The 12,425-nt window shown below is 43.7% G+C and overlaps 1 protein-coding gene across 1 annotated transcript in view; it reads right to left on the reverse strand.

Moving 5' to 3' along the window:
• The window catches only part of LOC149338833 (uncharacterized), a 177,825-nt gene that overhangs the window by 145,058 nt on the left and 20,342 nt on the right, over positions 1-12,425 (reverse strand). The window contains exon 2 of the mRNA XM_089550814.1: positions 4,696-4,881. Within this exon, the coding sequence (XP_089406940.1) occupies positions 4,696-4,881 (186 nt within the window). The remainder of the gene's footprint in view (positions 1-4,695; positions 4,882-12,425) is intronic.

Below are 12,425 nucleotides of genomic sequence, written 5' to 3' on the forward strand. Positions count from 1 at the left end.
AAATCGCTACTAAACCTAGTATGCGACAGTGTTAAAACTTAGAGAGAGCGAAATAATTAACAATTAATTAATGATATGTTGCTCGTTGCTGGTCAGATATTTTCGTGGGATGATACCCCTATCAAAAGAGTGAAACTACTATAGCAGCGCTCATGAAGGAGTTACTGACGTAGTGCGCGGAGTATGAAGGAATTAAGACTTAAATGAATGCTTGAAGCATGATAAATAAAAGCGAGCTGCTTGAGGCTGTTTGCTTGAGGGTGCTTGAGGCTGCGATGCCTGTCCGCCACTGTGCAGATCTACATTGTTTCTATTCTTCTAAATAACTGTCCTTCATTATTCAGATTTCATGCGTTCTGCCGCGGACTTCGATTGCATAACCGCACAATTTAATGAGCCGAGCACGTGCTACCAAAGCTGTCGAGTTACGGCATAGTGGAAAGGCCAGGAAGCTATGCCATAATGGGTGCAGAAAATCGTGTGCCTGGCCTCACGTTTTCGCCTTTGCTACCAGCAGTAAAAAATATTTGAAATTTCGCCCACAGCGCGTATTGCGCCGCAGTTGTACTTTTTATAGGTCACACGCCGCCTCTACAGAGGAATGGTTGTGGTTTGACCCGAAAGGACAGACACTAGCTTTGGTTGTACAATGTGCAGAAGAGAGTAGTGGTTCCGAAATCCTCCACCTTTCTGAAGCCATCCTTTCATGCACGTAGACATTGCAAGCTGCGTTTCTTTACAGATTAATGTTATAGATTTATAAATGAAAATTCGCCAGTCAGTTGTCGACAAACAAAGTTTGCCACTAATAAGGGAGAAAGAATAACTATTTACCAGGTTCTTGCGAACGCGTGATCCGTCCTACGGGGCTACTTTTAAAGAGTATTGAAACAAAACAAATGGAAAGATGCGGAAGGCAAAACGTAATCAATTATGGAACACTTTGAAATCTGTATTGTGCCAAAATCGGAACATATATGGAAAATGATCAATACCTTGCTAAATTGAGTTCGCATTAAACAAAACATTACTTAAATACCAATAAATAATAGAATCATTAAAGTAGCTATGCTAGCCGAAGAATTTGAGTATTTTTCTCTCTAACTTGGTCACCAGTACACATCCCCGTAGGCGGCAAATGGCTTCTCTAGAAATCCGCCGTCTATGCATTCACCCCGCAAGCAAGACTGAGGTACGCGCGGTGTACAATTCACCTAAAAGCAGCTTTTCATGCGATATCGACCACGTCGATATTAGACCAATAAAGCATGCACCAGGTCTTATTTTGCCACAACTCACACACATACACAACCTTTCCGTCTCAACCGGTACTTTTTCAAAGGAAATGCAAATCACTACGATTGTCCCTATATTTAAAGGAAGAGATAAAAATAATCTCTCAAACTATCGGCCAATTTCCATCTTACCGACATTCTCTTAAGGATTGGAAAAACTCATTCACAGACGAATTAATAAGATTGGATTAAGTATCAATTAATTAATCGCGCCAGGTCTGGTTACAGAAAAATAAGGTCCATAGAATTTGCTCTCTTGCCTGAGAAAGAATCCTAAAGGCGTGTGCAGAAAAATATGTAATAGCAGGTATCTAGATAGATTTCTCAAAGGTATTTGACCACATAGGTCATATTACTTTCTTAAAGAAACAAGAGCTATATAGGGTGCGTGCAACACCTTAGGATCCTATGAATTCTTACCTCCAAAATCGAGTGCGCTGCATTTCATTCAAAGAAAGTTCGTCTACCTACCTGCAAATAATAACAGGTGTTCCTCGAGGAAGCATCCTTGGCACACTCCTATTTAATTTTAATATCAATGTAATGACGAAGAACTGTTGTTATGCCGAATATGTAATGTATGCAAACGATACAATACTGTTTTTTTCTTCGCAGTCGTTCCTATCATTCCGTTAAAACTAACATAAATATCAACGGTCAAAGAACTTGCTTCTTGGAGCTCAATTAACTCCTTACTGGTCAATGTTAATAAAAAAGGCAATATTTTCAGCGCAAAAAAAAAACAGTCATGGCACCTGGCATGATGTTTTCCTTTGGAGATGCAGACATAAAAACTGCAGATTCTGTCTAATCGCTTGGTATCCTCTTTCACAGCAATACGTCTTGGAACAGTCATGCTAACCACGTTGCCACGTAGATAGCAAAAGCTGCTTGGGTCTTAACCAAATTCAAGTCCTACCATAGTATAAAGGAGGCTATGGTCCTACTTACCGCTGGCAGTTAAATTTCACGTTCACAATGCACTGTTCCCTACATATATTAATTACTGCTTTTTGGTTTGGGGTAAAACAAGATTTGTTAATTTAAGTCACATCAGTGTATTGCAGGGAAGAGAGCTCCTTGGTATCGCAAATGCTGGTTATCGTGGACACACAGTAGAACTCTTCAATAAACACATCCTTTCCATTCATAATATGTACTCATTCCCCGGGCAAAACTGTATAAACAACTCAAAAGATTTCCTGCGTACACTTAAAAACTTGACCCCAGTAACAAAACACTACAATGCAAACAATAATAAAATCAGGAAAACTCTCTTTTCGCACATAAAGTTATCTCAAGAAATGCTGCGTCATGCCCTCCCTGCCATAATTAATCACCTTCATGATCAAGGAATTAACGTCAGCACTTTTAACAACAACGTGCTTAAAGCCTTCCTTACAGCACAAGCCTGAGTACATATTTTATAGTATCGGGTGTATTCCGCAATCACTTTCTACTATATAAACATGTGTCCTTTTAACTGCCCCTGCGTATGCCTTGTGAATAGGGGCACGAAGCTGAAGTTGAAACTTCTACGTTTTTCTTCCAGCCCTCCTCTTCCTCTTGTTTCTCTTGTGAAAGAAATAGAGACATTTATTGATTGATTGACAGATTGATTGAATGATTGACTGACAGACAGATTGGTTTATTTATTTATTTATTTATTTATTCATTGGTTTATGGCTCCCTCCGTATAGTGTCAGACGTGAAGAAATTGACCGGCGCAGGTAGATGGCAATGACCGACTCAATTTGTTTTAAGCAGGCTGAAGTAAGGTAATTCACCGCTATTCTGAATTTGTTAGGGAGTTTGTGGGACACTTGAATAAGTACGCATCGTGTAACTCAGCTATAAAACCGCAGTATGATTACTGTAATTTTCAGGTTTTGCACAAAAGGTTGTGTTAGGAGACAGACTCTCTGTGTTGTTGCCGTATTTCTGCTTCGTAAAAGGAACTTAAACATTCAATCCTTTCTTTCTAGCCGTCTTCTTTGCGCAGTGCTTACCTTATGAGCTATTACAGAGCCTAATAACCAAGCTTTAAACTTTCGAAGATGGCGAGCATTCGGCAACGCCGTTTTACCCGGATTTCATTGCATGAAAAGTGTGGTCTAATCCTCAGCTTTTTCTATTTTACTAATTACGCTGTCCTCCTTCTTGGTGAGAAGCTGGTCTGGTATTTTTGGCACTCAGGGTATTCTTACGCATTTTAACAGTCTCCGCACAGCATTGTTCATATTTTTCATATTATTCTTGTAATAAAACTTCTGTTTTATTTAAGCTCAAATTTTGCCAGAAAATAAAAACTAAGTTGAAGTCAGGACTGGTTCTATCGACTTTCTTCTCTTCAGGACGCGAAGTTTCGCCGCGCTTTTGTCTGTAATCGCTCTTAATTTTTTATTTTGTTTTTTAATTTTTTTTCCTGTGTTGAATACGAAGTCTATCTCTAATATTAAGAAAATTTCATTTCGTTCTACCACTCGCACGACGCAGTGTGGATGCGCGTGAGACAACTGTGCAGGATGAAGAGGAAGAGCAGTCATTTTAGCAAAGCTCTAGTTTGTAAATCTCGAATCTCTGCCTTCTGACACTGTCTAACGCCCTCCAGCAGCTGCGGTGAGCGATATGAGCGCAAAATCAGTGCGGAGCCAGCCTACGCTGAAGCCGTTCGTCGCTGTCACCCAACGACGGAGCACCTTGCCAGAAGTTTGTTCATCTGTGCTAACGACATCAAGGAGTAAGAAAGTCTTCGCCAGAGGAGAACTAATGGCGGCACCAGCACACCAATTCAAGGCATCCGCTGTGTGCACAGCCGAGAGACGCCGCTCGGGAACTCGCTTCGAGGGACCACAACCTGTCTTGGGGCGCAACTGCCGTTCTCAGCTTCATGCCGCTCCACCTAACACGAGGCCGCCCTTCGCTTCGCTTAGTGCCAGAGAGACAGATCGCAATGATTGCCGCACAGAGGAGAAGAAGGTCCTCGCACACGTGAGTCTTCTGCGTGATAATGATGTGTTAGCCCCTAACAGCGTTCTTGAAGGGAGGCATGAGTTGGAGCCTTACCTAGCACAAAAACACTTCATACATCCCCTACAGCATCCTTCTTCCTCGAACCTCCGTGAAAGAGATGTTAGTGACACTAACTCCCTTCTTGAACGGCACAAGCAGCGTCCTCGCCACAGCTTGGGCAGGATCTCTCGCATGCTTCAGCACGTGGATTCGGTTCCTGTCCGGAGCTGCAGTGTCACGAGGCAAGAAGCCAGTGTGCTTAGACGGTTGCTGTCGAAGCTTAAGACATCCAAAACTTCCCACTCAACGGCGCCTCACTACTACGGTGCGACAGGCAACATTAAGTCCCACAAAGGCCCTCTGTTTGCTTGTTCAAGTCGCAGCCTACGCTTTGTTGTCCTCGTCGCCCTGCTTCTGGCCGCGTTTGTCCTGGCTTCCGGTTTCTTCGTGGGTAAAAACGCAGACGCCCTCTCCCGACACGAGAAGAAGCTCGACATGAAGCCCCGAGAGTTCCTGCAGCATGTGGCGGACAATTTTACCGTAGAAGACGTCTATAATCTTCCGCAACCACGAACTGCGCGGAACACAAGCGGCACGTACGTAAAAGGTACGAGGCGCGACAATGCGTCGCCTACTAATGATGCAGCCCGTCCACTCAAAGGGCACCCAGGGAAGGACAAAGAGACCGATAGAAAGTGAAAAGGCAAAAGCTGGACTGAAGAAACCAGTTGCAGACTATCATGTTGCCTATTAAGTCGATATGTATAAGGACATTCTCCTTTCGAAAATAACAACATTGAAATCGGCATTGCTATTCTTTGTTTCTGTATATTTTGTGCGCTCTGTAACTCTCAGAAAGTACACTACAGTTTCCTTGATCGAATAAATGTGGTTTGCAAGCATCGTTCAGAACAGGTTAGGCATTCGTAGTTGGAAATTTCAAATTCCTCTCCGAAAGTACCAGAAGAGTAGCTGTGGAGACCAAAACAATGAGCGTATCACAAAGTTTCAGTGGGAGGTTTCATTTTCCCGTTCACTGCTCAATAACAAGCGAGTACTTACTCAATGGCATCCACCTAAGCCCCGCTACATGGCTACAAGAAAAGCTACACAGCTTTTTCCGAAACTTCGCAGTTAAAGAAAAAATTCTCCTGGTCTGGGGCACCCTTACCGTTGGACCAACTGCTCAATAACGTGCGCTTATCAGCTATCCACGATGAGCCCTGAATAAAAACACAGGGGCCACTTTGCGCTGTAAAGTGCTGCAAGGCGGAAGCGTTTCCTGGCGCACTGTTTGGCATTGATTTCTTTATTTTTCTTTAAAATATTTTGTTTTCTTAATGTACCGCTGATGTTGATTCCTTTCTTTTTTACTTTTTATACCTTTTTATTTTTCCGCCGTGAAGGAAGGGAGGAAGATCGCAGTGCATGAAGACACCGTTTTCATTAGACGCTTCTTTGTTCATTCTAAAACAACGAGCTGACATGGCGGAGTGGCTAGCGTGCTCGTCTCGTACTCCGGGGACCATATTTCGATTGCCCAAATCGTTCAATTTCCTACTCGGTTTTATTTATTTATTTATTTATTTATTTTACTTGAAGCATCACTATACCATTACTTTATTTCGTTGCATGGTTATTAGCCAAAGTACAATTGGCCCCATTTGAAATTCGCTCACTCTGACCTCACAACCGTTTCGACCAGTTCCGGTCGGGCAAGCTTTCTAACTCTTCTTCCACATGGCAGAAGTATCGTGCTGTCGCAAAAGAATAGGACAAGTTAACCGCTCAGACTAAACGCAAGTTTTTTTCTACTACTTTACCATCTATGCTGCAGACTAACCCGAAACGATTTTGGAAAACCATTAGCCCTAATCAATGTAATGAGATTTCACTACAGTAGTTCTGGATCTCTTATTCCTGACACTGAGGTTGCAGATGTTCTTAACACAGCATTCAGTTCGGTCTTTACTAATGAACCCCTTGACAGTCTTCCAGATCCACCATATTTTATGCGCCCGCTCATGAAAAATATCACAATTCATCCCGTCGGCATAGTCAAGGTAATTGAGTCACTGAAGAACTCGTCATCTACTCGAGTGGACGGTATCAACGCCAATGTGCTGAAAAATACTAAACATACGTGTAGCCTGTTCTTATCGCTCATATTTCAGTAATTCCTCAACACCGGTTGAATTCCACGTGACTGGCAGGTGGGCAAGGTCATCCCAGTCTTCAAGAAAGGAAGCCGATCATCGCCGAGTAACTACCGCCCGATTTCCATAACAAGGATTTCTTTCAAAATATTGGAGCATGTTTTATACTCGCATATTGCTAACTTCCTATCGTCCGTTCATTTTTTTCACTCAAGCCAGCATGGTTTTCGCAAGAATTATTCCTGTGACACCCAACTGGCACTCTTCCTGCACGACTTACATTTAAACCTTGATCGTAATAACCCGACTGATGCAGTGTTTTTAGACTTCGAAAAAGCGTTCGATAAGGTCCCCCATGGTCGTCTCTTACTAAAGTTATCGCGCCTTAATATTCATCCGTGTGTTCTGAACTGGATTCGATAGTTTTTATCTATCCGTCAGCAGTTCGTATATGCCAATTCACACTCTTCATCCTTAACACCTGTGCACTCAGGGGTACCGCAAGGAACGGTACTCGGGCCCCTCCTTTTCTTGATATATATTAATGACTTACCGTGTAACATTTCTTCTCACATCCGACTCTTTGCCGATGACTGTGTCGTTTACCGAGGAATTACTGACTCCACCGACCACTTTGCATTACAAACTGACCTTATTCGCATACAGGACTGGTGTAAAACATGGCTTATGTCATTAAATATTTCTAAAACCGTGTTAATGTCCATTCACCGTCGTCGTAATTACGTACTGCCGAATTATAATATTAATAACCTGCAGATTGGAACATCCGAATCATTCAAATATCTTGGGGTGCATATCTCGCGTGACATAACTTGGACCTGTAATATTAACCACATAATAAATTCTGCAAACTGTGCTCTAGGTTTACGGCGTAACCTTTCACTCGCTCCTCCCCCTATTAAACAGGTTGCTTTTCAAACCTTTGTGCGACCCAAGCTTGAGTATGCTAATGCTATTTTTGATCCGCACCACAATAATCTTACTAACGCCCTCGAATTGGTTCAGAGCCGCGCAACACGATTCATTCTATCTAATTATTCCTACCACTCAAGCATCTCAGCACTAAAAGCTCGAATCAACTTGCCCCCCCTAGCCTCGCGCCGTAAGATAGCACGTCTTAACCTTTTTCATAAATTTTTCCATTCTTTACCTCTTGATAGCCACTACATAAAAAGAGCCCACCCCATCGCCCGGTTCAGCCACAGTAACGCAGTGCATCCCCTACAAGCCCATACTGTGACTTTTCAGCAGTCATTTTTTCAGCGTACTGCACGAGACTGGAATGACCTGCCCACCGAAGTTGCCATTATCATCAACCAACTAGAATTCAAGCGGAGCATCGCCAACCTTTCATCTTAACATTTTTTACCATTGTTTGCCAGATACCATTCACTCCCTCATGTAATGTCTCAACTGAGACCTTTGAGGAAATAAATAAATAAATAAATAAATAAATAAATTGAATACGGGATATTTCTGTCGACAACTCCTGCTTACAGCGGTGAGGCACTAAATGCTTCCGCCTTAAAAAGTATCAGTACGCTTAAGCTTTGCTTTAAGGGCGAACGCGATGGCACCTTCTCCATCTTTTATTCTTCTCTTTTTATTCCGCAGTGGAGGTCACAGAGGTGGAAACCTGCAAGTGTAGGTAAAAGCAAAGGACACCAGCTGTTTAGCGGCTGAACGGGCGCATTTTTTGGCCGTACGATTTACTGTACTTTAAATTATACTTTTAATTACTTCTAAATTCAGGTTCCTTTCATTCACTTGAACAAATTTTGATTTTATGTGTTATTTTCACTAAATGTTGTGAATGTCAAATAAAATTGCTTACTGCTGAACAAAATAGACGAAAAGAAGAAAATCGCCTTGCATATCATATGGTGGGAACCTAGAAAGCGTCGCAGAACTCAAGCAGTTAATGGCATACTTACCGCAGTCTTTCTCCAGAGTTCATTTCCAGCTTGTATGCCTTCTCATTCTGACCAATTGTGATGAGGCTTGCCTGATTCCACTATGCGATTTCAACCAAACCTGCGTTTTTGCCTGTTCTTTGTGCAAGTTTGAGGCTTTTTCGTGTACAGTAAATCCGTTCACTGACAACCTTCTCTTAACGAGAGAGCGTTAAGGGTCCTTTCCCGAGAATTCCGACGTCGGCTCTGTCGGTGTTATGGGCGAGGAATAGGGTGGCGTAGGGTCGACTAGGTGGCCACCCGCCGGAAGAGCAACCTAGGTTGGCCCTGTAGGTTACATCCCCTTGTTGGGCCAAATCGACCTGTCCACCGGATTGTAATCAAACTAACCACCGTGCCAGGTGGCTGCTAAATTAATTATTGATCGCGAGACGTTGCTCGGGAAGAGGAACCTGGGTCGCGCAAGCCCCGCCGACGGCATTGCCCGCCATCTCAGTGCAGTGGCGTATCCGTTTACCTCTGCACCACAGCGTAAGGATTGATGTGAGGGCTCCCAGAGACTTATGAATGTGAAGCTGGGAATGAGAACACCCCCCATTGATGCTGTGCCCCCCATGATGAATGACCAATGAAATTTAGAATGACTAATTCCACATATATGGACATTGACGCATTAACGCTGTCGCATCCTATCCTCAAGACGGAGCTTCAGTGTGCCTCCTAACTTTTGTTTAATGCAATTTGTTTCTCCTCTTTCGGATGCTAAACGCGATATCACATTCATGTGGCTATTATTTTATGACTGGTTTTATTTGTTTGTCTGTTCATGTTATTATGGCAGGTAAAAAATTTCCAAAACATGGCTCAAGCCTAATCAATCCATTTGATAATCATATCCGTTACGTGTTCCTTCTGTTGTCTCTTTCGCGCCGCGCATTAGGCGCCCGCAAGTTTCTTGAGCGAGATCTACGCAGGCTCTTCATGGTTGGTATTTCTAGCGCTAAATACACACCCGGCAAACAAAGAAGTTAATCTGGTTATGCGTTGGACAGACTGAGTGGAAAACAAGTCAAAGGATGAGTATGTGAGCGACTCAGCAGAAAAAGAAACAACAAAGTGCCCTGCAGAGCAAACTACTGGCAACCACTTTTTTTACAGCATTGTTGTGGCAATCCTCAATTTTTTATTTAACAATAAATATTTTTTTAAGCAGCAGTGGCGCTGCTTACACATTAACACAAACTACCAAAAACAGGAGTGAACTGAACGATTGGATCCAAGAAGCTTATGCGTGTGAGTAACATAGAACATACAACAGGCTAGGCAGGCTCTTGATATCATTGCTGGAATCTGGCCAGCTGTTCACAGATAAGAACGCGACGCGACTGCTTGATTCAAGGTATGGAACAGTCATCAGTTGTCAAGGTGGGCGTGCAAACAACACGCTGTGCACTGCATCCTTTCGTACTTATACAATGTTTAACGATGGCAAGGAAAATCTTCTAAATATTATCACTTTGGGTGGTTGGACGGGGATACCGAGCAAGATGATGTCGAGATAAACGACGGGAGGGGAGCAAGATGATCAATTAAGGAATCAGTGCACCCTTTAAGCTCAACAAGCAGGCTAAGAATCACTGCACACACGTATTCCACGCACCAGGAAAGAGACAAACTGGACGAGACACAAGCCGGATGCGCTGACGTTATATGATCTCTATGAGCCAAACAGCTTCATCGTGCAGTTCACGGATGACCCACAGGACACGCTAACTGCGCAGCTCAAGCGCTGTATATATTAACTTTTTTGTCCAGACGCTGTGTAATGCCGTAAAGTGTCTGTCAGCAGCATGATTCGGTCCACGAAAACGCCTGCTGGCTGCAAGGCAGCTTCTGGACGCCACTCGTCGCCTCCACCGTCACCGGCTCGCACAGCACCGACATGAGCGTCACGCACTAGCCACCAAGTTTGAATGAAGGGCGGAGTGTTGGTCACAGGCGCCTTATACAGCCAGCGGGTAGCTGCAAAAAGGATGGGAAAGCGGTTTGAAAGAAAATACAAAAACACATGTCAGGCAGGGTGTGTTGCTGGGCAAGTTGGTTTGATATCCTGAACATGCAGCGCTGGCAGACGAGGGACGAAGGAGAGAGGACACACACAGGGCGCTGAACTAACAACTTTAATTTCGAAGGAGGGCGATCCGCACGTTTTATACCATACCCAAAGCCCGTGATTGTAAGGCACTTGCGCAAGTCAAGGCAACTAACAATAAAACCAAAGAAAACAGGGTAAGCGCGCAGGCCCGTATTGACCCACACAGTACAGAAGCAAAAAAACCAAGAAGAGTTCAGTCATTCTGGTCATCCAGGAGCCACGCACACCCCTGAGGACACAAACAGCAAAGAACGGCAGTGAAGGGGGCAGGAGGAACGACAAAATAACAACACTTGTTGAAAATGGAGATTACACGCGCCGGGAGTCCTGTGCGGCTTGGTGATGAGAGATAAAAAGTTAAAAACAACAAGATGCAAAAGTCAACGACGCAAAAGATTAAAATCTCAGAAGACGGTGTGAAGACGCACAATGGAATGCATTGAAGGGGTGGTTGAAATGGGGAAAAAATCGATAGCCTAAAAGCATGCGATGAAAGCCAACCGAACAAACACGGCCTAAAAAGACGCGATGCGAGCCAACAATGAACACGGCTAAAAAGTGGAAATTAGGGTAAACCATAAAGACAGGCGGCCACCAGCAACAGAGTTCAGCTGTTGGGAGGCGTCAGCGACTGCCCGAGAACATCCAGCGCCTGCTTCAGCGCGGCCCCAAGTTCACCATTGAACCAAGACAGTCTGCCCCTGAGTCACTTATTATGGTGAGGCAAGTTGCCAAGTGTGCCCCTATGGCTTAACAAAGTCGCTGTGTGTCCGAAGGCGTTAATGTACTAGTTCGCAGTAACCCATCCGGGAAAAGGCCTCCCCTTGACAAGGCTGTGGCCTACCTCATAAACAATAATCTATCCCTTCTATCCGCCGAGAAGGAGGGTGGCTTCGTAATTTTGCCTAAAGATGTGTACTGAGCGAAGGCTTTTAGTGCGACAGAATCTTGTTTTGTAAAATGTCGTGCATCATTACCGAAGGTTAAATGCAAAGCAAAAAATTTATGCAAACGATTAAACCTTGATCAACTCTCCCGCCTGATAAATGATAGCAGCAAGTTGTCCCTTACAATGTTTTTCAGTGAAAAGTTGAGAGGAGGAATAACCGCAAACTTGACAGGACTGAAGATCGAGAAGAGGACAGGACGAGCGGTTTACCGCTCGTCCTGTCCTCTTCTCGATCTTCAGTCCTGTCAAGTTTGCGGTTATTCCTCCTCCCCAACATGTCTGACCAGCTGGCCCAAAGCTTCGCCTTGTTCAGTGAAAAGACGCATAACCCTGAATGCCCACTTCACGTAATTGTTTCAGAAGCAGACACTTGGCAAAAATGTGTTGCAAGGTTTCTGCAAACAAAACATGACTTGCTCTCGTTTAGTCACTCTTTTCTTGTAAAACTTCAAACGACGCCGTTCAATTTCTGAAGCAAAATCGAGACGAAGCCTTCCTTGGGTTTTCCATAGATGTGAAAGACCTGTACTACTCGATTCCTCATAATGATCTCATCCAGTGTGTAAATGATTATATTGAACATCATTTTGATATTGCCCTTCAAAATGCATGGGGTTTTTCTCTCGGTGGCTTTTTAGAACTGCTTTCTACCAGCCTGAAATCCACCTACGCAGACTGGAATGGGTCCCTGTTCATCCAAAAACAAGGCATTTTCATAGGGTCCTGTATCGCCCCCATCGTGAGTGAACGATACCCAGCTATGGATGACAGAGCATTAAATGTGAAACTTACAGATGTGTCAGTTCTTAAAATATTTCGATATGTGGATGATTACCTGATATTCATAGACTGTCAAAATGATGATTTTCTGCCTGAAGTTCGCAAAGTGCACGACCCTTTCAGTGAAACCGTGTCGCCCCAAGT

This window comes from Amblyomma mixtum, chromosome 6 (genome assembly GCF_055824585.1).
Source record: "Amblyomma mixtum isolate Tamu chromosome 6, ASM5582458v1, whole genome shotgun sequence".
Classification (NCBI taxonomy): domain Eukaryota; kingdom Metazoa; phylum Arthropoda; class Arachnida; order Ixodida; family Ixodidae; genus Amblyomma; species Amblyomma mixtum.